At 45.7% G+C, this 26,145-nt stretch overlaps 1 protein-coding gene across 6 annotated transcripts in view; it reads right to left on the reverse strand.

Annotated features, from left to right (window-relative positions):
- Nucleotides 1-881: 881 nt before the first annotated feature.
- LMO7 (LIM domain 7) overlaps nt 882-26,145 on the reverse strand; it is an 82,912-nt gene continuing 57,648 nt past the window's right edge. For all 6 annotated transcript variants that reach the window (XM_015417128.1, XM_015417127.1, XM_015417125.1 and 3 more), the window contains 8 exons: nt 22,261-22,637; nt 20,310-20,363; nt 17,911-17,963; nt 17,186-17,405; nt 12,233-12,538; nt 8,504-8,612; nt 5,974-6,076; nt 882-1,662 (listed from right to left, as the gene is read on the reverse strand). In XM_015417128.1, the coding sequence (XP_015272614.1) occupies nt 1,640-1,662; nt 5,974-6,076; nt 8,504-8,612; nt 12,233-12,538; nt 17,186-17,405; nt 17,911-17,963; nt 20,310-20,363; nt 22,261-22,637 (1,245 nt within the window). In that variant the 3' untranslated portion in view covers nt 882-1,639. The remainder of the gene's footprint in view (nt 1,663-5,973; nt 6,077-8,503; nt 8,613-12,232; nt 12,539-17,185; nt 17,406-17,910; nt 17,964-20,309; nt 20,364-22,260; nt 22,638-26,145) is intronic.

Genomic DNA, 26,145 nt, shown 5'->3' on the forward strand with positions numbered 1-26,145 from the left:
GAAAGTCATTCGTGGTGACTCCCAAAATCCAAAGCCCCTCCCCCAAGCATGAAGCCCCCTCCTGGAACACTTCCTGGCTGGCCCCGTCTTACACACAATAGATATAGCTATCAGGATTCATCCATTAAATCATCATCGTGGTCAGGGGTCATTTCATAGACAAAGAGGTGCAGGAGCTCATTAGCATAACTCATTTGCATATGCCACACCCCCTGACATCACCGGAAGTTTGTCAGAAGGCAACACCTGCCGCTCAGGCTCCACTGGACTGTTTTGGAGTGCTAGCTATTCGGGGGATGCGCATATCTGCCCTCACAGAGGAGGGAGAGCTTGTACCTGAATAAAAATTGGTCTTAAAGGTGCCACTGGACTGTTGTGGACGGGGGGGGGGGGCTCTGGAACTTACCTGGCTGCTTCTTGCTCTGCCTGAGGGCTGCTGGGAGCAGGGGGTGGGGCTTGTTGCATGTGCCCACCCTCTGGGCTGTTTACTGCCGGAGCTCCGCTCCTGTGCGCTCTTGCAGGAAATGACCCTGATCGTGGTCCCTGTCTTTGCTGAAGCAATTTCGCAACCCAAACTTCCAACAGTCTAGATTTTAAAAAGATTAACAGTATACGAAAAAGGAAGAATATGATCCACAGATTTCCAAGCCAGATTGCCTGTTATAACAAGTTTGTATTTATTTAAAACTTACTTAGAGGTATGCAATCAAAACTTAGCTCTCTTATTTACCCTTAAAATACCCTGTGATAAATGTACAGAAGCGGTGGTGCCTTAAGCCAAGAACTGTTTTAACAAAACGAAATTGTAACCACGTCAAATAGCATCTCCCGGTAGATGTTCTTCCCTTGGAAAGAAGTTAAAAATACAAAACATCCATTTCAGTGCAGCTTCAGCAACTTTATTTACAAATACAAAATAAGTCAAGAGGAGGAAAACAATTCTTCAGTCTTATTTACTTGTCTGAGGTGCATGTGGAATCCCATTTTTCAAACCTGAAAAGGGGGGGGAAAAAACCCTTACAATTCCCCCCAAACTGCATTTAACTGTTCAAGCACAAGGAAATACTGATCCCCGAGCAAGCAGACTGAAGTTTTATATTTTAGTCTTTAAAAGTATAATATGACTTAGGCATAGAAACGGAAATACAGACAGCAACCACCACTGTGTGCCTTGAAACGCAATTTCATAATAATTCTGCAGAACCCTGAAGAATATACATCAAAAATAGAAATTGCAGTTACAAATCTATTATTATTTCAACAATGCTCATTAAAGAGCATTTTACAAAACCCCCAAAATAGCCTCTTCATACATAATTGAAAAAAATTAAAGCTATTTGATATTCACCTCCAACATTCTGATGCACAGACTACCAGGTGTAGATTTCTCACTTGTGTGTATAGGAATGAGAGTGTATATTAAATGGACTGTGTGTTTTGCTCAGAAGAGTTTTACTGTGATTACTTTCTTATAAATAACTAAATGTTAAACGGATACAATGCATTTCCTACATAATCTAGGCAGGCAAAAATATATATATATATATTTTAAAAAACCACACACAATATATATATTTATAGATCTACAGCAGCAGCTTCCTCCGTTATCTGTAGAAGTGTTTTCATATTCAGGTTTCTATCACATAATGGTTGGCTGTCCAGCTGTTGAGGAACAATGGGGGGGGGGGAGACACAGAAAAAAGATTTAATTTAAAGTGTGTGGCCGCTCGAATACAGACAACTGTTAAACAGTGAATATTTGCTGAATTCTACTTAAAGCGAATTCCCAAAAGATTTTTAAGAGGGGAAAAACCAACAACCATGTAATAAAGATTCTGGAGGAGTTCACCTTGCCTTTCAGACATCAAGACCTCGTAACGGACTGGAAAAGTGTGTTTTTCGAACGCAGTTATGATTTCATGTGGCCAACAGAGGGAGCTCTGGAAACAGCGGCTTTCTCCTATGCATGCAACAGTTCTATGAGGTCTCAAAAAAAAAAAAATTAACCTGGGACTAATGCCAGTTGCGGTGGAAACCACACCAGATTAGCTACTGCCTGGGCCTCGAAGCCTCGTTGAAAGACAAGCAAAGGGCAGCAGTGACGACAGATTAACAGAGTAGGCAGCAGACTGTCCCGGATCATTGTTGATTGCCAAAATTGCTCGGTTGGCAGCTCCAGGTTGAGACATTCTTGGAGATTTGGGGAGGGGGGGTAGAGCCTGGGGAGGGCAAAATTTGGGATGGGGAGGGACCTCAGTGGGCCGAATGCCATAGACCACACTCTCCAAAGCAGTCTGGAGATCGGTAGTGACACTGGGCGGTCTCCAGGTCGATCCTGGAGACTGGCAACCCTAGCATGCAAATATAAAGAGGGTGTTGGCCTGAATAGCTTCCTTCACAACGCAAACGATTTCCTTGTTTCTCATTGTTAGCCTCCAAAGTTCCAATTCCCACAACATTACCCAGAGAGGCTCAAAGCTGACATAAAGAACAGTCTCGATCCCCTAAAATTAGAGCGTCCTAGGTGAATCCTAGGGGTTGTGGTGGCTCAAGTGGTTAAGATGCTGAACTGCCAACCGGAAGGTCGGTAGTTCGGCAGTTCGAGACCCGGGTGCCGCAAACACCCCACCGCAAAGAAAAGGATGCTGTTAGTTACCTAACAGTGGCTCAAGTGGTTAAGATGCTGAACTGCCGACCAGAAGGTCGGTAGTTCAGCAGTTCGAGACCCAGGTGCCGCGTGACGGAGGGAGCTCCCGTCTCTGGCCCCAGCTCCTGCCAACCTAGCAGTCCGAAAGCAAGAAATTGCAAGTAGATAAATAAATACCACTTTGGTGAGAAGGTAACAGCGTTCCGTGTGCCTCGGTGTCTAGTCATGCCAGCCACATGACCACGGAAACGTCTTTGGACAGCGCTGGCTCTTCGGTTTGGAAATGGAGATGAGCACCGCAACCCTAGAGTCGGACTCGACTGGCTTTTGAGCAAGGGAATCCTATACCTTTACTAGGTGAATCCTAGTAGGAGGAGAGGCTGAGTGAAGCAATTAATCCACACAAGCCATAGATCTGAGGGTTAACATAATAATGCAAGAGGTTTAACATAAGGTTCTTGGAAATAAGAAAATCAAGAAACTGCAGATTCAACATAAACTACATCAGTGGTGTAAATAAATTCACTCTATCTTATTTACCAAAAATTTGTCTGGCTGTATTGTTGCTGTCAACTATATATGACATTTGTTGATCTTTGATCGTAATAAATCAAATTGAATTGTGGGATGGTGTTCATATGTCCATATGGGGATGGTGCCCATATGTCAGTCCTTAGCAAAGTGAGAGGGTGGGCCCTTCACTAGCCAGAAAACAAACTAATTGGTTGCCTGGTACCAATCACTCTACCGTAGGAACTCTTACGTGGCACCAAGAAGATCCGGTCCTAATGAAGTTGTCACTGTTATGTGTTCGGCTACTGAAACAAGGGGGGGGGAGCCAGATCAAAGAGGTGTGATTATATTGCTGAATTTTGGGAAAAGGTATTGAAATCGATCCTATTAATAACAGGGTATTCAATCCCTTTACGACCTGAGCTAATACTGCTTAATCTATGGGAAGATATTCCAATTCCACAAATACGAAAGACTTTGATTGTCACATTATTAACTGCCACAAAGACAGCGATAGCTTCAAAGTGGAAGAACAAATAGGCACCTTCAGTTTCGTTATGGATGTCTAAGATACGGGACTGCTATATTTTAGAAAAAAAATCACAAATAGGCTGTTACAACTTGAACATAAAAACTATCTATCAACTTTTGTTGAGAAATGGTTTCCGGTCATAAATTACACGGCATGGAATGGAATTATTCCAGATTATTTCGTTTCACCTGAAGTGTTTATTCTATAAACCCCAGATTTAGAGTATATTTTAATTTTGATCAATAAATATTAGCCAGTTGAACTTAGATTCTTACATTTATACAAGATGGTTGCTAACCCAACTGTATTATTAGAAAACATGTTAAGAGTTTTAATTAGTTAAGTTTTAGATATACTGAATAGAATATCGAGAATATTATTAATGTTAAACAGTTCGTATTGTTTGGGATTCTCTGTTATCAATTGTTTTATATTTATTTAATTAAAATGATTAAAATTCAAAAAAGAGGTCCTACATGGTCAATCAACAATTAACTTCCTGCTTATAAAGCATTAAAGTCAGCTCCTCAACATTGCATAAGCCACTCTTAAAAGGGACCTAGACTGTGTATTTAGCTGAAGGCCTTCCATCTATCAAAGCCAATCCTTCTCCATAAAATTAAGTGGCTACCTAATGCCTACATCCAGAGCAAAGAGCAACACACCTATGGCTATTTCTCAGAAAAATCAAGCCTTAAAATACCACAGACAAACCCAATATCCAAGTCACGAAGCAATAATTCAAAAGCCACTGAAGACAGAGGGGTCAGACCTTCACAATTATTCCGGAACTAAGTTAAAAAGGTCTTCCCACACTGTTGCTAAAAATTCTTAACCAGCATCACAATACACAACTGCTTTGCAATTCTGGTGTGCAAATGACTGGTTTAGTACCGGAACGAAAACCATCTACTATTTTCAGTTCTCTTGAGTGGAAGTGCAGGACTTGAATCCAGAACCTGGCGAACAGAAAACGAGTGTTCCCTTACTGAACTACATGGTTACTAAACTTAAAAGGGCAGACATTCACACTTCCTCCCCCCCCCCACTAGAAAAGATAGCACATGAGCAGCCATGCTGGTACACCCTATATACATGATGCAGGACAAGAAATGAGTTTGTCATATTAAACCAGAGCAGACTCACAACACTTATGCTACACGTTGCCATTTAACATCCAATCCAATTCCCTCTGGAGGAATTTCCTTCCAAGCATTAGCATGGAAAAACAAAATTAAGAAGCAAGAATAGGCATTATTTGTGTTTCTAGGGCCCCGGTCACACAGGCTGGAACACGCGGGGGGGGGGGGGCGTGGCTATTTGCGGCGCTGTAGTTAGCCGCGCAATAATGCAATCAGACACCGCGGAGGCAACCCACGGTTCCGGCCCTTGGTGTGTATGTGGCAACAAAGACGGCCGGAGGGAAAAGCCGTGCCGGCACGATCACACCAAGGGAGTCCGGAGGCAGCCGTGGCAAACCGTTTGCTACTACCTTCGAGGAGGTATTTTTTTATCGCTCATTATCGGCGGCATGCCATGGGTTGGCCACGGGTGCGCTCCACTTGCCAGATGTTGTGGTGTGATCGCGCCCGGAAAATCCGCCATCCAATCGTGGCTCTCCCGCGGCAAATTCCCTATGTGAACGGGGCCTAAGTAAAACAGTCCCAATGAATCCACAAAACTGAAAAGGTGCATAAGAACCCCGCTGACAATGAAAGTTAGTTTTTAAGGCAGAATAGTTCTGCTCCCAACTGTGGATAAAAAGAAATCCCCTATTCCTGGGGGGGGGGGGGAGGAGATGAGTCGTTTCACATAACCAACCAATGTAACATAACTCAAACTTTATTCAACCAACCATCAGCATAAGATTTTTGTCAAATCAGGTTTCTAATAGTTTTCAGCGTGAAGTGGGGGGGGGTACTTTAATGTATCACGGGCCATACTCATTACAAGTCGTAATTTAAAAAAAATACATTGAACGTCTGATACGTTCAGTGCTCCTGACTGCTGCTGTTGTAGTTTCTGCAGATTGTGTTCTTCAGTGTTTACGTTCTGAAAAGTGGCGCCACAAGTCCAAGGATGAAGAATCCGTTCAGAATCCCAGCGGCCGACCCACGAAGCCCCCACATCACAATGGAAACCTCCCCACCGCCCTTCATCCATCTGGGTGTGGCACTCTCAAAAGCTTCTGATACAAAAAACAGGAACCGGAACCGAACCAGTTGCTCATAAGCAAAAAAAACATAATTGTGATTCATTTATTCAGGAAGGAACGCCTTACTTTTAAATCTGAGATAGCAGTCGTTGCAGAAGAGCTCATTGTTTCGGATGCGGACTTCGGTTCCCGTCTGAGACCCCCCAAGGTCACACTCACAAGCAACGCACTGTGCAGAGAAAGAGAAAAACAATTAGTGAGTACACAAATAAGCAATGTTTATCTGAAGGAGACCCTTGAACTATTCACCCACTTGGGCAAGAGCAGTAGTTAGTACTGTTAATAGGCAGCTAAGCCAGCAGAGATTCTAAAGTGTGTTACAAGCAACCCCGCAAAAAATGGCACGATCTAAAACATAAAAAAGTGGAATGAGTGAGGTTAGATGATCCAAGTCTTTCTTCTCTCTGACACGGTGATTATATGGCACAAGAGAATCAGAGGCAGACAGTTTTGGCACCAAGCACTTCTGATGGGCAGCATGCAGGTGGGCTCACAACAATATTAAGGGCATCAAGATCAGCGGATAAGAACCTTCTGGCGATCCCCGACCCAAAAGTTATCTGGCTGGCCTCGACCAGGGTCAGGGCCTTTTCTGCCCTGGCCCCGGCCTGGTGGAACTCTCTTCCAAGTGACATCCATGCCCTGTCTGATCTATTAAGGTTTCGCAGGGCATGTAAGGCTGAGATGTTCTGCCAGGCCTTTGGTTGAGGCCACTGACGGTTCTTTACATCTGCCTGGCGCCCTCCCCTCCCAGTTGAATGCTAGCACTGCCATCTTGTTTTTAAAACGTTTAAATATCTCTGAATGTTTTAAATGTTGTGTTTTTATGGTTTTAACTTGTTTTACATTGTTAACAAACCAAATTGTTCTGAACCACCCCGAGCCCTGCACAAGCAGGGAAGGGCGGTAAAAAAAACACCCTCCCCTAATTTAATAAATAAATAAATCTGATTTTAGTTCAACATTTGTCCCATTCATCATCCCTTGACTTCCTTAGTTTAACCTTTAATTGTGGGAATTGCTATGCAAGTTCACAGAATACAGGCTTTCTGTTCTTCAGATAGGTAGGGACACCTTATGCTCTACAATGTTAAGAAGCCTTCTATTAGCATTAAGATGGAGAGTGCTCATGACTTTAGGGAAAAGCCAAGTTTCTTCAGTCCTGTGGATAGGGTTCTGGCAAATGCCCTAAGATTTTAAGGGCACTACTGGGGAATGGGGTTTACAGAAGGCAGTGACATCGCTTATCGGTTATACTCTAGGACTTCCCCCAAATTTCTGTGGTGAAGACCACAGAGACTAGAGGAAATTCCTAGAGCATCACCATCTATGCCTTTCCCCCCACCATTTTTTCCCTCCCACTTCTCCTATTACTGAGGGAGAACTGCCCACTGCCAGAGGGCAAACAGCAAGCCCACTTCCAGAGAGGTTTCCTCTCCAAATAAACAGAGCAAAACGCTTTCTACTCTCCCAAATATTACACAAAGGGCTTGATGACGGTTTAATTGGTGTGAACAGCACACTGTGATAGCACACTGAATTAAACCACATGCAATTAGGATGTGGATACTGCTGTTCTGGAACTGTGAGAATGCGCCTTTAAACAGACATTTATTTAAATCTGTATCTTGTCCTCCAGGGGGCTTACAATACAGACCAATTACGTTGATTAAAAAAAAAAACCCAATGAATAAGCAATACAGTTACAAAGCCATGGAAGCCACATAACGTCCTAACAAAACCACAGCAAAATAAGTTTTTTTTCTAAAAAAAATAATCCATATGATTGCTGAACAAAATGGTGCTCAACTTCCTGTGGTCATAAATGAGCAGGCCTGAAATTCAAAGATGGTAGATGGGTGCCACTGAAGAAAAGGCCGTGTGTCCTTGTGGCAGACAAAACTTCAAACCAACGCTGGCATTTTGAGTTGGGCCTCTAGTCTCTGTGGTCATCACCACAGAAATTAGGGGAAAGTCCTGGAGTATAACCGATAAGCGATGTCACCTGATAAACTCACAGTATGGGGAATTAGGCAAGAGCTCAAAGCAAACCTCTGGGATAAAAAGCAGGGGTGGGGAGATTAGCCACGTTTCAGCCTCCCTAATCGCACTGAAAGCTGAAGTGCTTGACAGGTAACAAATGGTCATTTGGATCTCTTCTCGATGGCACGAGGCCACTGAGAATAAATGGACGTCATTAATCTTTTGAACCTCTGTCTCTAAGGGATAGGCTTGCCAAGTCCCCCTGGGGGGTGGAGAAAACCCCGCCCCAGAGGCCCGTTCCATGCCGGCGGCGGATCGGGCCCCGGGGGAGCCCCACCCCGACGTGCACATCACCCGGAAGTGACGTGACGACGCCGGGCACGCTGGGGGCGGGGCCATGGTCATCCGAGGGAAAACTCTATGGTTTGGAGACGCCGGCTGGGATTCCCCCGCTGCAGCGCAACGACCGACTTGGCAACCCTACTAAGGGAGCTAACTGGATTGCTGCACCATGTAGCATACGGCTGAATACCGCCACCCTGTAAGTAAGCTGCCATGCGACCAGTGAGTTTAAAAGCTCCTGCACTTCCCAGGTGTTTTGCCCGGCTCTCACCTTAAAACAATGCAAATGATAACAAAGGCCAAGCGACTCGATGATCATGGCCGCTCCTTTGCCCAGAACATTCTTACAGTATGAACACACACGCTTTCCACTGACCGACCTAGATGCAGAACGAGAAGGCGGCTGAGAAACAGGCTTAAAAGGGGACAAGAGAAAGAGCTCTCAGAAGAAACTGCTGGGGGCAGAGTGAGTAATAACCCGAAAGTCAGGAATGCCTGGAAGAAATCTGAGTGTTAACATCCTAGAATGAAACCCTGCCAACTTCGCCAGTCTGGCAATTCAATGCAAACATCCGCTTCCAATGAACTCTTGAGCTCCAATGCAAAGCATTGACTAAAATTAAGCAAAAGTAGATTTAAGCCCCCAGATTATTATTATTATTATTTCAAATATTTAAATGCCCCCTTTCAACATAAGCACACATCTAGAACCATCAAACTACTCTGTAAATCAAGTTCTAATTAAACAAATAACATCTGTATATAAACAAAACAAAAATTAAAAAAAATATGAACAGCCGTCACATGATACATGGGGGGGGGGGGGGGGGGGAAGCAACCAGAGACAACACAAAACAGAAATCTGACTTCAGAATGACAACCGTGGTGAGGTCATCGGAATAGTATCCAAAAATTCTGGAGGCACTGCAAAAAAGGCCCTGTTTCTCATGGAGGCTAATCAAAACCACATGGAAGATTATTCCTTTAACAGGGCCTCACTGGAAGATCTCAGTTGTGGAGCAGTTTCATATACAGGAGGAAGCATTTCTTCTGGTATTAAGAGGGATTAGACACAGTGACTACTAGCCATGCTGACTAAAGGGAATCTCTATATTCAGAAGCAGTAAACCTCTGAAACCCCAGAGCCAGAGTACAACACCAGGGGAAGGCCTCGGCCTCTATGCCCTGTTGCTGGCCCTCCAGAGGAACTGGTTGGCCACTGTGTAAGACAGGATGCTGGACTACACAGACCACTGGTCTGATCCAGCATGGATGTTCTTATGTTCATTTCCTGACATAATCAGAACCTACTCCACTTATGGCTGCAAAGGTTAAGGCCAACACCTTGAAGTGGACCCAAAAGCAAATTGGTAGCCAATGCTGAAGTTTCAAAAATCAGTGTTGTAAGCTGGAATCCACCGAAGCCACACTGTTGCACCAATGGCGTTTCTGAACCATCTTTGGGAAAAAGCCCCATGTCTTACAGTAGCCTACTTTTAAATTACATTCTCAGCTCATTTCTGGCTTATGAAAAAAAGTTTTAAGATTGCATTTCGGAGAGTAGAAAAGAGAAAGAGTCCAGTAGCACCTTAAAGACTAACAAAATTTGTGGCAGGGTGTGAGCCTTCGTGAGTCATGGCTAGGGGTGAACACACACAAACATAGATATTTCCTGTTATTCCTGAATCCCAATATTGGTATGATATTGGGGTTTGGGAAATAACCGTGATTGCCGAATTTTTCAGCTTGGCATTTATAGGGACCTTCTGGATACAGGAAGGTCCGCTGCCAGTTTGGCACCTCTAGCTTGCAGGAGAGCTGTCCGACACACTCCCCCCCTTTTGCACATTGGACCAACCCTAGGATCTTCCCCGCACCAAAGCCAATCTGCACTAATAAGTTATTTTTGGGGTATTTATTCTGCTTGGTAAATACCGAATGCATACCCCTAAAAGCTCATATCCTGCCACAAATTTTGTTAATCTTTAATGTGCTACTGGACTCCAGTTTGGGGTAGTGGTTAAGTGTGCGGACTCTAATCTGGGAGAACCAAGTTTGATTCCCCACTCCTCCACTTGCACCTGCTGATGTGACCTTGGGTCAGTCACAAGCTCTGGCACAGCTGTCCTTGAAAAAGAGCAGTTTGTGTCAGAGCTCTCTCAGCCCCACCCACTCAGCGTCTGTTGTGGGGAGGGGAAGGGAAAGGAGTTTGTAAGCCGCTCCGAGACTCCAAGTGAAGGGCGGGATATAAATCCAATCTCTTCTCTTCTTCTTCTTCTTCTTCTTCTTTTCTACTGCTATGGACAGACTAACACAGCTACTCATCTTGATCTATTTCGGAGAGTGGCTCTGCCTAATCTTTCCGGACCACATGAAGCAGAGATACATAAAAGAAATTACTCAGCAGCAGTGTTCCCTCTAAGCTGAGTTAGTGTGAGCCGGCTCACAGTTTTTTAGCCTCGGGCTCACATAGTTTTGACTTTGCTCAGGAAGGGATGGCTCCAGAGCAAACTAATTTATGCAGTAGCCAAATCGCTTGCTCACAACTTTAATTCCAGTAGCTCACAAAGTGGGACTTTTTGCTCACAAGACCCCACAGCTTAGAGGGAGCATTGCTCTGCAGTAGGAAAGTTCTGTACATAAGACGACAGCCTGATTCACACATCATGCTGTTGGTCACCAAACAATGACTGTGATGATTTCAGCAACTGGGAATGCCTCCTCCCCCCTGTTTCCTAGGTAGTGCTAAGTAGGACTTTCTGCAGTGTCTGACTGGGCAAATACAGCTCCCTCTCAAACCAAAAGAACCGAAATGCAGATCAAGAAGAAGCAAGAGCAAGTATTCATTTTCAAGAGCATTTCGATGCTCTGCCAATGAAGCAACCTGTTTGCACAAGGAACCACAACGTAATGATTGATCAAAGTGTTCTAACAATGCGGGACAAGGAGAGATGGGCACATAATGTTCTGCTAGTTTCCTCCTGGGTGCACGAATGTTTACAATTAAATGCCCATTGAAGAAGGGAATTTCACTCCCCTGTTGGCACAGAAATGAATGAAACAGCACAAGAAGAAACTGCCCTCTGCCGTGTGCCGTGATTCAGTTAAAGACTAACGCATATTCTTCAAGTCGATAGCTTTGTGATGATTTCTGACATTCTGGAGTGGATGGCAAGACAAACATGAATGAAGACTATGGTGATAATAAAATGGTATTTTAAAAAGTTTTAAAGACCCCGTCAATATATTTAAATGTGCCGAAATGAGATGTTTTAAGAATGAGTGATTTTCACAATGAACAGATTTAAGAAGTTAGGGGTTGGATCCAATACTTCCAAAAACGTTGAAGGGGGAGTCAACCACAAATTGCATGTAGTGAGAGCCAGTGGGTTGTAGTGGATAAGAGCCCTGGCCTCTAATCTGGGAAACCGGATTGGATTCCCCACTCATGGAGCCTGCTGGGCCAGTCATGGTTCTCTCAGAACTCTCTCAGTCCCACTACCTCACAAGGTGAGTGTTGTCGGGTGAGGAAGAGAAGGTGATTGTAAGCCACTTTGAGGCTCCGCAGAATAGAGAAAAGCGGGGTAAAAAAACCCCAACACTACTTCTTCGGTGATTGTAAGCCACTTTGAGACTCCGCAGAATAGAGAAAAGCAGGGTAAAAAACCCCAACACTACTCCTTTATGGATCCAACCCTTTTTGACAAAGCTTGGGTAAACCTTGGGTTAGATCCAATTAATTCTGAGTGGAACAGGACTCTATCCACTTTCCTGCTGCAGGACCTCCAAAATGATTATTCCCCAAAGTTGGGGACCTTCAGAAATAATATGGTATGTCCAACTGGGATTGGAAGAGGGCACAGTGCACCAGAGTAGCGAAACATCCTTCCCCCCCCAGAATGAGCGGAAGTACTTGGTGCGATTATGTGCAAGCCATACAAGATTGCCAGCATTTCACTTTTCGTTTGTTTGTTAAGTATTCAGTTGGTAAACAACCTACCTGCTGCGCTGCTGGGTTCCAGTCTGGGAAGGCGAGGTTGGTGACTGGGCGTGGGGAACAGGAGATGATGCAGAGGGGGGAATGTGGGGCAAGGATGAAGCTTTCACAGGACTGTCTGAAGACGAGGGCAGGCTGGAAGAGGGAGCGCGCATGTAGGCACGGTTCGAAGTGGACACCACCGGAGGCGTGTGGTGGCTGAATTCTTGACTAGATGACAAAGATGCTGAGGACGCAGACTGATTCATCCAAGAAGAAGGCCTCCAGGAATGTGTCCTTGAAGAATCCAGGTTATCTAAACTCTCACCTCTGGAACGAAAAGATTACAGATGAAAACATCCCAAGCATATCCGACTGGCAAAACAAACTATGGGAACACTTTACCTATGGGAAAATGACTTACCAACAAACACAAGAGAATGCGAAAAAATATCTTGCAGAAGGTGAAATCATCCCCAAGAATGACCACCTCAAACACTTACTGTACTTTTGAAATAGGTGAGACTTCTGTGATATAGAAACTGGTAAGAGGTATAATTCTGTTCTAGAATATGCTGATTCCACAGGTATTATGTAGATAATCATTGTACTATATTTTCTTGATGTTACTCAAATCGTTATATCTTGTTATGTTTTATGACAAAAAATATTTTAAAAATTTGAATTTCAAAAAAGAAAAAAGAAAAAATTACAGATGGATACCACTTGCCCCTGTGGCTTTATGAACGGTTTACTCCAGTTACTCTGATGAGCCAAAGGCAATACAATCAAAGGCATGCCTAGGAAAGCTCCAGTTCCAAGAAAAATCTGTCGCATTGTTGTGGCTCACCAGAGTGCCATTGTAATCAATGGGGCTCAATGGCTGCCAGCTTCCTTGACCCCTGGGAACCAAGGCTGTAGGGTCAGCACAATAGGGACGCTTATCTCGTTTGCACAGAGCCCTCCCAACAGTTATGTCCTTCGATAACAAAACAACTCGATGAATGATGGGAGGGGGAAAAAGCTGCATGGGTGCTTTAGACTTCTTAGTGGAACAAACATTTACATACACATTGTTTGTGTACAGGAGGACACCACATCGTTTTCCTTAGACTGAAATGCTGTATCGACAATTGCTATGAAAGAAATAACAAAATAAAATCCTTTTAATAGTTTCCCCATGGCTATGCCATAGAAAATGACAAAGGTTCACACAGTTGTCTGAACATGAAGAGACTTTCAGACACCAGCCTTTAAGAAGATCCCTGCTGGATCAGACCAATGGTCCATCTACTCCAGCATCCTATCTCACACAGTGGCCAACCAGTTCCTCTGGAGGGCCAACAGGGCATAGAGGCCGAGGCCTTCCCCTGATGTTGCCTCCCGACTCTGGGATTCAGAGGATTAGTGCCTCTGAATGTGGAGGTTCCCCTCCGTCACCATGGCTTGTAGCCACTGATACTCATCCTCCATGAATCTATCTAATCCCCTTTTCGAGCTGTTGATTCCTGTGGCTATCACTACATCCTCTGGCGGTGAATTCCACATTTTAATCACTCTCTGTGTAATGTAGTATTTCTTTTTGTCTGCCCTGAACCTACTGCTCAACAGCTTCATTGGATGCCCTCGAATTCTAGTATTTCGGAAGAGGATGAAAAAGTTCTCTGTCAACTCTCTTAATCATCCCCTTAACCCATGACTGCTAAGTTTACCCAGAAGTCTTTGGTGACATACCTTGTCAAAAGCCTTTTGAAAGTCCACGTATATAATGTCTATCGGGTCACGATTGTCTACATACTTGTTCACTTTCTCAAGGAACTCCAAAAGGTTGGTGAGGAAGGACTTCCCTTTGCAGAAGCCATGCTGATTTTCCCTCAGCAGGCTTTGTCCCTCTATATGCCTAACAATTCTATTTCTTTTACCGATTCTGCTAATTTGCCTTGGACAGATGTTATGCTGACTGGCCTGTAATTTCCTGGTTCCCCTCTCAAGCCCTTTTTAAAAACTGGTGTCACATTTGCTACTCTCCAGTCTTCTGGTATAGTGGCTGAATTTAATCTACTAAACAGGTTAGTAGATCAACTATCTTGCATCTGAGTTCCTTAAGAACTCTTGGATGCATGCCATGAGGACCTGGAGACTTATTGGTTTTTAATTTCCCCATTAGGTCAAGAATTTCATCTCTGGTCACCTCTATTTGGCTCAGTTCTTAAGACTCCCTTCTTGAAAGTAAGGGCTGTGGCATGGGTACATGCCCCACACTTTCCACAGTGAATACAGAAGCAAAAACGTCATTGATCTTCCCTGCCATCCCCCGGTCTTCCTTTAGCAATCCATTTATTCCTTTGTCATCCAAAGGCCCCACTGCTTCTCGGGATTGTTTCCCGCTCTGGATATATTTTAAAAAATATTTGAAAGAGTGGGCCTTATGAAATGGTCTCCTTGGACAATACCCCTCCCCTCTCCCCACCTGCACTTTTGTACATCGTGGGACGGGGAGTAGGTTTTGGGATGGCATTTGCCCCTCTGTTTGCTTCTCTCCTCCCCTAACACGTACACAGTAATTCCAGATTTATTTAAACATGGGATCTCCTAGTATGGTTACATTCTACCATGAGAAGGAATGCAGAGTTCCAAAACCTTCTCCCACTCCCCCAAAGAAGTAAAGGAAGAAAAGTCTGCTATACTCATGGCTGCCTGCAGCTTAACATAATTTTTTTTAATGATAAGGTGACAACAATTAATCCAAGGCTCTGTCTCTTTCAAGTCAGCTGATTTTAAAAACTGTCTTGCCATGGGATAAAAATATCGTGTGAATCCATCCTAACTTTAATACCTACAAAAATCTTGTAAGCAATAAAATCAGTTTTATCACATTCCCTTTCCAGCCAAAGTCATTATATAATGTCAGAGTCCAAGACATCCAGCAGGAAAACAGAGCATGGAACACACGATCCAGGTTCCCACAAGCATGCTCAAAGACCATGTTCTAAATCCACCAAGGCCCCATTCAGTCATCACCACAAACCCGTGTTGCCAGCAGGTATGAACACAGTTTATTTGTCATGATCATAGATCTCCTACCCTTCGATGAAGAGTACAACTGAAAGCTCCCTAATCAGGAAGCTTTCGATCAAACTCTAATTTGCTGCAACATCCGAGTGCAGTCACCTGGGCAAACTGCAGTTGGCCTCCTCTCCCCAACCTGGGATCCTAAACCATGGTTTGATTCCCAGCTTAAAATCCTGCATTGAGGGGGGAAACAAACTCCCATTGGTCCTGGTTCATTGTGATATACGAATATCACACAACAAGCTCATTGTGATATACAAATATCACACAATAGACAAGGTCTCTCCTTAGATAATCACTCAAATACAGAACTGGTTTGCTTGCTCACTAGCTCGTTCCCTCTCTCTCACACACACAGACACACAAGGTTGGAACAACGGAGTGACTAGCCCTACATTGTCCAAGAAAGCCTTGGATTTGTTTCTCTTTCACGGCAGCTTTCCAAGATGTTTGGCGGCAACTTGAAAACCAGAGGAGAGTTTTGGAATCAATGCAGGTCCTGTGGTTCCAGGATAGCAAGAGAACCTCAGTCGCCATGCCCGAGCCCACTGTGTATGTTCAAAATAGCTCTTTTGATGCCAGAATCCCAGAGCCAGGCGGCAACACCAGGGGAAGGCCTCGGCTTCTATGCCTTGTTGTTGGCCGTCCAGAGGAACTGGCTGGCCACTGTGTGAGCCAGGATGGTGGACTGGATAGACTATCGGTCTGATCCAGCAGGGCTCTTCTTAGGTTCCAACAGACGCTAGTGTAAGAAGCAGCCACAATTTGCTTTACTGGGTGCATCAGTGAGTATATGAGCCAGGGAAACATTGGTTTGTAAGTGGACTGTGACAATTAGTTTAAGGAAAAGCATTTGTTTTCCCGACATGAAAAACTGGAATGCGATCTCTCTATTTTGGTACCCCGAATTAACGGAAATTCTTGCCCTGCCCTGCACAGGAATCAGAATTCCATAATGGCAGAGTATCTTAAAGCTGAAACTGGCAAAGAACGGAAATGATAGACAAGGTCTCTCCTTAGATAATCACTCAAATACAGAACTGGTTTGCTTGCTCACTAGCTCGCTCCCTCACACACACACATAGACACACAAGGTTGGAACAACGGAGTCACTAGCCCTACATTGTCCAAGAAAGCCTTAGATTTGTTTCTCTTCCACGGCAGCTTTCCAAGATGTTTGGCGGCAACTTGAAAACCAGAGGAGAGTTTTGGAATCAACGCAGGTCCTGTGGTTCCAGGATAGCAAGAGAACCTCAGTCGCCATGCCCGAGCCACTGTGTATGCACGAAATAGCTCTTTTGATGCCAGAATCCCAGAGCCAGGCGGCAACACCAGGGGAAGGCCTCTGCTTCTATGCCTTGTTGTTGGCCGCCCAGAGGAACTGGCTGGCCACTGTGTGAGCCAGGATGGTGGACTGGATAGACTATCGGTCTGATCCAGCAGGGCTCTTCTTAGGTTCCAACAGACGCTAGTGTAAGAAGCAGCCACAATTTGCTTTACTGGGTGCATCAGTGAGTATATGAGCCAGGGAAACATTGGTTTGTAAGTGGACTGTGACAATTAGTTTAAGGAAAAGCATTTGTTTTCCCGACATGAAAAACTGGAATGCGATCTCTCTATTTTGGTACCCCGAATTAACGGAAATTCTTGCCCTGCCCTGCACAGGAACTACACCAAACTGGCTCTCTGGCTCTGGTTTATAAGTGAACCTGCGACAATTAGTGTAAGGGAAAGCATTTGTTTTCCCGACATGAAAAACTGGAATGCGATCTCTCTATCTTGGTACCTCGAATTAATGGAAATCCTTGCCCTGCCCTGCACAGGAATCAGAGTTCCATAATGGCAGAGTATCGTAAAGCTGAAACTGGCAAAGAACGCAAATGGCTTTCTGATGTGTGCCGTTACCTCCTCATTTTACTGCCAGGTAGGCTAATGGGCTCTTTGTGCATGCTGGAACTCCGCTGCCTAATCCAGCTGCTGTCTGTGTGCAGAGGGGTCTTCTTTCTCATCTCCTGGAGGATCTGCTGCCTTTCCTGTTCTGCCGGGGACAGGCCCGGCTCTCTCTGGGGTCTCTTCTGGGAGTCTCCAGTATGCCAGGCCTGCTCCGAGTATTTGCTCTTCACGCCTAGTTTGAAAAGGAAATAAAACGTAAAAAAAAACCAAACAGAGATACACGGCCAGGTAGACAAGGTTAGGTGGAGAGAAGGACTGGGAAGGAAAACCCAGAAAGTGAACTAAATAACAAGTCACACTGTCATCTACGCATTGCAGGATTAGTAACCGTTTGTGACAGAGTGCTGATGGAAAGGTGGAACGTGCCTTGTTTGTAGAAAATGCAAATATGGCTCATCGGGGAGAAGAACACTGGCGTCAGGCTGGCTGTGACTCATAATCTAGTCTCCCTAGCAAAAAGAACAAGTCTAATGTTCGAGAAGGACAACACAGGCTAGAATACAGAGCTGTCATCCACCTGCAGGTGTGTTCAGGGCTGACACAGCGACCCGTTGTCCCAAAATACTCCATCAACAGGCAAAATAATCCAAGTTGTCTGGATTGTTCCTGAAATGGAACCAACAGCCTCCTTTCATCTCCACCGTTTCTCTTTAGATTCAATCACATAAGGCACTCACCATTCCTGTTGGCATGATGGTCATCTAGACTGGGAGTTGACCTGGATTTGCTCCTAGAAACAATGGAAGATACGTTACAGAGATACAGCACAGGAGAGGAGAAAATTACATCGACGCAACAGGGTGCAACAGAAATAACAGGTCAAAGTAAAGATCGGTGGCACATTTGGTGAACGATTCAGGTGGGGTAGCCGTGTTGGCCTGAAGCAGCAGAACAAAGTTTGAGTCCAGTGGCACCTTTAAGACCAACAAAGTGTTATTCAAGGTATAAACTTTCGTGCGCAAGCACACTTCTTCAGACAGAGTTTGAGTCCAGGGGCACCTTTTAAGACCAACACAGTTTTATTCAAGGCATAAACTTTCGTGCGCAAGCACACTTCTTCAGATAGAGTTTGAGTCCAGTGGCACCTTTAAGACCAACAAAGTTTTATTCAAGGCATAAACGTTCATGCGCAAGCACACTGCTTCAGATAGAGTTTGAGTCCAGTGGAACCTTTTAAGACCAATGAAGTTTCATTCAAGGCATAAACTTTTGTGCACAAGCACACTTCTTCAGATAGAGTTTGAATCCAGGGGCACCTTTAAGACCAACAAAGTTTTATTCAAGGCATGAACGTTCGTGCGCAAGCACACTTCTTCAGAAAGAGTTTGAGTCCAGTGGGCACCTTTTAAGACCAACGAAGTTTTATTTAAGGCATAAGCTTTCATGTGCCCGCACACTTCTTCAGATACATTTGGTGAAAGCCAGCTGTGACTCATGGACTCTTCTAAGGTCAATCAGCATCCAAGTGAAGCCAGATGCATTTGCAGATAAAGGAGGCCTACCAAAAGAAGGCCTGGGGGAAGTAGTACAAACACATTATGGACACAGGCAAAGTGAAATACTGGCCGTTAGAAGGCAGGGGTAAGCATATTAAGTTAACCTGACCCAAGGGTTCCGACAAGGAAACATGGGCGGTTTATGCAGAGTGTCCTCCTAGACTTGCCTCATTCAGACAACATGGCAAGGTATAAACAAACTGTGACTGAGCTGAGCAGAATGTTGGTTGCTATGCTCACGGGCCCTCTCCTTCATCCGACCTCGTTGGATATACATGTAGCTCGACTGGGAACTTCTGGGTCTGATTAAGCTGCAGCTTGCCATGACGTCTGAGTGTCGGTCCTTTGGTGAACTGGAGTTTGCTCCCCCACCCCACCCCGGGGCCAGAATCCCAAATCTTGGTTAAACTGCAGTTTAGAACTGTCCCTTTTGGGGAGTGAAACGCCAAACTTTGCACCTTTAGATGAGACCGAAGGGCAGCTGCCACCTTAGCAAGCCACTCCTCACAATAAAAAGAACATCTGGATTTGGTGGGTTTTGTACTATACCTGCCCCTCCCCCCCACCTCCAGAATGGCAGACCTGAGTGCCAGTTTTGAAGTCTGTTACTAAGAGACCATCCCTTTGGAAGCAACAAAAACTGTCCAAAACCTGGCTGGAACACAATAGATAGGAAAGAAGAATTTCACCCCTGTAATATAAATGTTTGCCACTGCCTTCGCAATGACCAAGGCTTGGTTCACATGGGCGTATACACAACTTAACTTCCTGGTACTTCTGGACTCACAGATAAATGTTTTATCTGGGGCGCTGGGAACTGCTGGAGAAGACAATGCTGACCTGAACAGACCAGTGGTCTCACTCAGTACACACACGTGAGCCCAGGACACTGCCTTATAGATTCATGTGATCACTGAACTGGTGTCCCATCTGGTGGTTTACTCAGCAAATGCAAACCATACACTGCTGTCAGAGTAATCAAGTGGCCAATGGGCAATTGGTGAACTGCCACCTAAGGTAAAAAGGTAAAGGCAAAGGTTTCCCTTGCTCGAAAGCCCGTCGAATCTGACTCTAGGGGGTGGTGCTCAGCTCCGTTTCCAAGCCGAAGAGCCAGCGCTGTCCGAAGACGTTTCTGTGGTCATGTGGCTGGCATGACTAGACGCTGAGGTGCATGGAACGCTGTTACCTTCCCACTGAAGCGGTATCTATTTATCTACTTGCAGTTTCTTGCTTTCGAACTGCTAGGTTGGCAGGAGCTGGGACCAGAGACGGGAGCTCACTCCGTCATGCGGCACACTCGGGTCTCGAACTGCCGACCTTCCAGTCCGCAGTTCAGCGTCTTAACCACTGAGCCACCACAGCCTTACAGAAAGTCCAACCACCAGCAAACGCTTCATTCCCCTCAACTATCATTCGCCATGCAGAGACACGATTATACAAATAACCAATTAAAGAAAAATTGAACAAGTGACCATTCCAAACGGTGAGAGATCATGCATGATTCCCTACTTTCGCATCCTAAATTAGCAAACTCACTGAATCCCCCACACACACCCCTTAATACTTGGCAGCATACTTACTTATCAGCACTGAAGCTGCCCAGGTGCTCAGAATTTCTCGATGAATCATAATGTCTAAAGTAAATGAATACACACATTTCAATGAATATGCAGGACCCATTTGGCTGGTAGCACAGGAAGAGATAGTAGCATGAACAATCGCCCCCCCCCCCCCCCCCCCACATTTTGAGCAAGAAATTCTGGCAGAAGCAGATTTGCATCCCAGAAGCAGGAAGCTGTCGGAGACGATAATGACAGAGCAGGATGTCAGACCTGTTCTCTGTTGTATGATTTACTACAGCAGCGTTAATGATCAGTGGCAATGCCCAATGCCAAGTTTTTAGCATTTACAGGCTGCAGGTAAACTGTAAAAAGGTAAAGGTTCCCTTGCTCGAAAGCCAGTCGAATCCGACTCTAGGGTTACGGTGCTCATCTCCGTTTCAAAGCCGAAGAGCCAGCGCTGTCCGAAGACGTTTCCGTGGTCATGTGGCCGGCATGACTAAACACCAAGGTGCACGGAATGCTGTTACCTTCCCACCGAAGTGGTACCTATTTATCTACTTGCAATTTCTTGCTTTCTAACTTCTAGGTTGGCAGGAGCTGGAACTAGAGACGGGAGCTCACGCCATCTTGCGGCACCCTCGGGTCTCGAACTGCTGAACTACTGACCTTCCACAGCCTGCAGTTCAGCGTCTTAACCACTTGAGCCACTGCAGCTCCTGTATCTAACCACAATTTGGTACAGCAACAACCCAAGTGAAAATGGGTCTCTGGCAATGTGCCTTCTAAGCTGTGGAGTGTTGTGAGCAAAAATTCTACTTTGTGAGCTACTGGCATTAAAGTTGTCAGTAAAGAGCAAGTGATTTGGCTACTGCAGAAATTAGTTTGCTCTGGAGCCATCCCTTCCTGAGCGAAGACAAAAATGTGTGAGCCGGAGGCTAAAAAACTGTGAGCTGGCTCACACTACCTCAGCTTAGAGGGAACATTGGCTACAGCATAAGTTAGTTTGCCCTGGAGCCATCCTTCCTGAGCGAAGACAAAAATGTGTGAGCCGGAGGCTAAAAAACCGTGAGCCGGCTCACACTAACTCAGCTTAGAGGGAACAGTGGTCTCTGGACTTGACTATCTGGAAGCTGGCACATTTTGTGGATTCTAGATGGTGCAATCGAGAAGCACGGTTTAGCTGACATGGAGAATAATATTCCTGGAATAAGCAGTGAAGTGTGTAAATACAGGCAGCAAAGGGATTTCAGAATTTACTCTCATTTATCCCCCCCCCCTTTAAAAACTTTGCTTTCCAAAAAGGCAAGAACAGTTAACAGTAACAGTGGGAGATTCTTATATGGCATGTTAATTTTCTCTAACATGTATAATGGCTACTCACCAGCACCAAAGGCCCTGGTAGGCAAACAGTACATACCTCTGGGACTATTTGCATGACAACTTCTAAATCAATCTATATAAATAAGTGCAGCATTTAAGAGAGGATCATTCTTAAAATGTGGCATTCACTGCCAGGGGATGCAGTAATGGCCACAGGAATCAATTAGATAGATTCATGGAGAAGTCTATCGATGGCTACTAGCCTTGGTGACTGAGGAGAACCTCCACATTCAGAGGCACTAAGCCTCTGGATCCCAGAGCCAGGAGGCAACCTCAGGGGAAGGCCTCGGCCTCTATGCCCTGTTATTGGTCATCCAGAAGAACTGTTTAGCCACCGTGTGAGCCAGGATGCTGGACTAGACGGACCACCGGTCTGGTCCAGCAGGGCTCATCTTACATTATTATGCTCTTCAAGCCACTCTGCTTACTCGTCATCTGTATACAACTGTCGCCTTCCAGACAGGAAGGAGAGCTCCAAGTCGATAAAGAGATTTCAGTCATGAAAAAAAGGTTATTTCTTTGAGATTCCATAATCTGAAGTATCACTGGAATGTGACCCAAAAGCAGAAAATAAACATGTAGTGCAGACCTTTGATATTGGGGCCTCTGCGCTGGAACTTCCCTGACTTGTTCCACCACCTGCGGTTCCCGTTGCGCTTCTTCCTGGTGCTTTGGCTCCTCGGCGTAGCAGATGGTGTCCCGCCCATTATGTCCCTCCTCGTGCTCCACTTCCTGGAGTTTCCTCTCTTCCTGCACCCGCAAGGCTGCTTCTTCCTGGAGTCTCCGCTCCTCCTGGAGACTCTTCCTTTCTTCTCCTTCTCCCTTCTTCTGCTGCTCTCTTTCCCCTCCCCATGGCCTGCTGGTGTCGTAATAGTCAGCTCCCCCATTTCCGTTGGTTCCCCACCTGGAAGATGGCGGCTCCTGAGCCGTTACGGAGAGAAGGTCTGGCTTCCATATAGTCTGTTCCTAGGAAAAGAGTGCGAGGTTTACAGAAATGAACGGCACAGAACATATTTAGTTGTAGGAAAGGGCTCTGGCGTGAGTTAGCCAAAGTATTGGACTACGTCCCAGGAAACTTGCCGTTTCCCCATGAGAAGGACAAACCCAGCTGATAGTAGGGTCTCAAGGCAATGGACTGAGGAATGCAGCTGGAACAGAGAAAAAGGTGGCTGCTCCTTCTCACTCGGTATAGTTTAATTATTGTACATAAGCGTCATAAATCAAATGGAAGGATCTTCTCGAAGGTTCCCTGCCATGCTTATCACTTGAGGACTGCACCATCAAGTAATAACTTGCACATGGGAAAAGTCAAAGATATCTTATACTAGACAGAAGCATATTCACCTCAGACACAATGCAATCGATTCCTACCTTTGACGACTATTTATCAAGTGTAAAAAACAACACCAAGCGATGTGTAAACTAGCCTTTTGATTTGTTGTATTTTTTGGATTGCAACCAAAAATGCTCTTCAGCATGAAGTTTCAGTTCATTTACTGGCTTTACATTAAACTCAGTTCTGTCTGCTACAATCTTTATCCATTCCCACCTGCTATACAAAGGTACTCCCCCCCCCCCCGCGCTGCCTTAATGGTCAATTCAAACCTCAGTTGATCATTCCAAGTTTGCCTCTTTCCATACTCTGTAGACAATTTTTAAAATCCTGAAGCAACTTAAATGCGGTATCAGTTACACTGGCAGCTAGATTTGCTTCCTTATGAACACACATTAAAATAGCTGAAGAAGATGCCAGTCATTCAGCCAACCAATTGCTGCGATACTTTTAAAATGGTGCTTAAAATGAAATGGACAAACATGTAAAGGGATTATCTCTGATCTGCCCAGCTCCATCCAGACTACCGTTGGCTCTCTGGGGTGTGTGTGACAAAAGACAAGGTGAGATCTTGAACAGAAGGTGCCAAGGAACTGAACCCAATACCTACTACCTACAAAATGTGGATTCTACCCAATGAGCCAGGGTCCCCAGCATTTTTGAGCCTGTGGGTACCTTTGGAATTCTGACACTATGCGGTGGGCACGGCCACAAAACGGTTGTCACAAAATGGCTGCCACCTGAGGTGGAACCAGCCACCAAAAAAAATGGCTGCTATAGCTTACCTTTGGCCACACAGTGAGGATCCTTAGGCTGTGGAGGCAGCTGCTGCCAAAGTGACATTTTAAAAAACCTGCACAATCGAATCTCCAATGGCCAATCGGAAGCTTTCTTTGGCAAAGTCTCCCCCTGGTCCCACCCACTTTCTAAGAACACTTGGTGGGCACCCGGAAAGGTGTTGGCAGGTGATATATCACCCATGGACACCACCTTGGGGGCCCCTGCAATGAACTATCAATTAAGTAGCAACAATGCCTAGTGATTTGCTCTACTACTTGATCATTAAATATATTCAGGATTCAACACAAAGCTGGAGGTTAGCTAGCTGACATCTGACACTGAAGGGAATCTCAGTTCTGAGAGGAATTTCTGGGCCAATCTAGACATCACATTTTTCCGGAATTCGGGTCTGGAGTCCCCCAACTCAACTCTCATACTGGGTGATTTCCCACAAGTGCTGCTCCACACTCACTCTTCTCTTTGGCCCGATGGTACGTGTCAATTTCACACAAGCTGCTGCGCGGCTGCATTTTGCCCCGCAGCTTCGTGCGATTTTCCCCGCGTCTACTCAGTCCTCAAAAAACAGGATTGAGTAGATGCGGGGGAAATCGCACGAAGCTGCGGGGCAAAATGCAGCCGCGCAGCAGCTTGTGTGAAATTGACACATACCATCGGGGCAAAAGGGAGGAGTGAGCGCGGAGCAGCGCTTGTGGGAAATCACTCACTGTTAGTCAGCAGCTGCTGGGAACTATGTTTGAATATGCCACAGGGGCTGAAGTCAGATTGGAACTATGGGCAATTCTGCATTGGCTTTTCCCTCCGGTGTTTTACCAAACCCACCTTGGAACAGATATTCCCCACTGCATTGCATGCTACTTTCACTTTCTTTGACCATCAGATTTTATGGTGCCCTCTACACTGCATGCCGCTTTCACTTTCTTTGATCATCGGGTTTTATGGTACCTTCTGCGTTCAGGGGTGACTTTGCAGTCAGTACGGTGTTGCCCCGGGGTATTTGACTGCGGTTTTGAGCTGCATCTTTCCCTCAGTATTGAGAAAATGTGGAGTGAATGCCAAATGCGGAATCGCCCTCTATTGCACTGTTTTCCAGACAAGAAAATGGCCCTGTTGGTACTATTTGTCCACGGGGCGGGTACGGTACCAGTAGTGCAAATAGAGCCCTTCCGGGGCCATTCTGGATCAGAAGACGGGTGTGGGAGGAAGGGTGAATCGCCCTCTATTGCACTGTTTTCCAGACAAGAAAATGGCCCTGTTGGTACTATTTGTCCACGGGGCGGGTACGGTACCAGTAGTGCAAATAGAGCCCTTCCGGGGCCATTCTGGATCAGAAGACGGGTGTGGGAGGAAGGGTGAAGCCCCTCCCTCACCCACCACACCACACCACAGTCATCTAGGCTCCTTTCCACATTTGCCAGCCACTCCGGGTTTTCTCAGTGTTCGAGTCGAGGCAATTTAAGTCCAGGGCAAAACAGCACTGAAATAACTCTGGGGCAACAGCAGGCTGAAACCAGGCTGACCACAGAAGGGAGGGAATGTAATGCAGAAGGGGGGGGGAACCTGGAATAAAAAGAAGGTTGAACTCGATTTTAGTACTAGGGCTGCCAGGTCCCCCGGGAGGGGGAGGGGATTGCCCGCCCAAAGGGCCCCCAACCCCACCGGTCCGGATCAGGCCGGCGGGGAGAACCCCACCCCAAAAGTACCCAGTTCGGGCTGACGTGATGACGTCAGTCAGAAGTGACGTCATCATGTTGGGCACGTTGCCGACCAATGCTCTAGCAATCGGCCTGGAAACTCTATGGTACCACAGAGTTTCCAGGCCGATTACTAGAGCGTCGGCTGGCAACATCCCCAACATGATGACGTCACTACCAGGTTCGCGTGCACAAGAATATCCCGGGCAGGGACCAACTCTCCCCCGCTGTGCCAAGTAAGTGACTTGGCAACCTTATTTAGTACAGAATGGGGAAAAAACCTGGTTTAAAAAGGTTGAATTCGATTTTAGTGCAGAATTGCTTGGAGGACACCATGGTGAACACGGATTAGAAGGAGAGCGGAGAAAGGGCCTAGACCTGACTGCTGGGCAACAAGCCACTCCTAGTCTGGCCCTTGGATCATCCTTTACAAAGAGTGTGAAAAATTCTGCTCGAAATTGGCAGTGGAGACTTGTGCTTACTTTGGTTTCAGTCTGTTTGAAGAGCCACATTTCAAGATTACATTAGGACTGCCAAATGCCCCCGGGGGGCGGATTCCCCCCACTTTCAAGCCCCGATTCCCACTCCTGCGGAATTGGGGCCCGGGGGAAACCCCACCCCCACATGCGCGTCACCCGGACTCTTTGTT

Source organism: Gekko japonicus, unplaced genomic scaffold, assembly GCF_001447785.1.
Source record: "Gekko japonicus isolate JY-2015 unplaced genomic scaffold, Gekko_japonicus_V1.1 scaffold902, whole genome shotgun sequence".
Taxonomy (NCBI): domain Eukaryota; kingdom Metazoa; phylum Chordata; class Lepidosauria; order Squamata; family Gekkonidae; genus Gekko; species Gekko japonicus.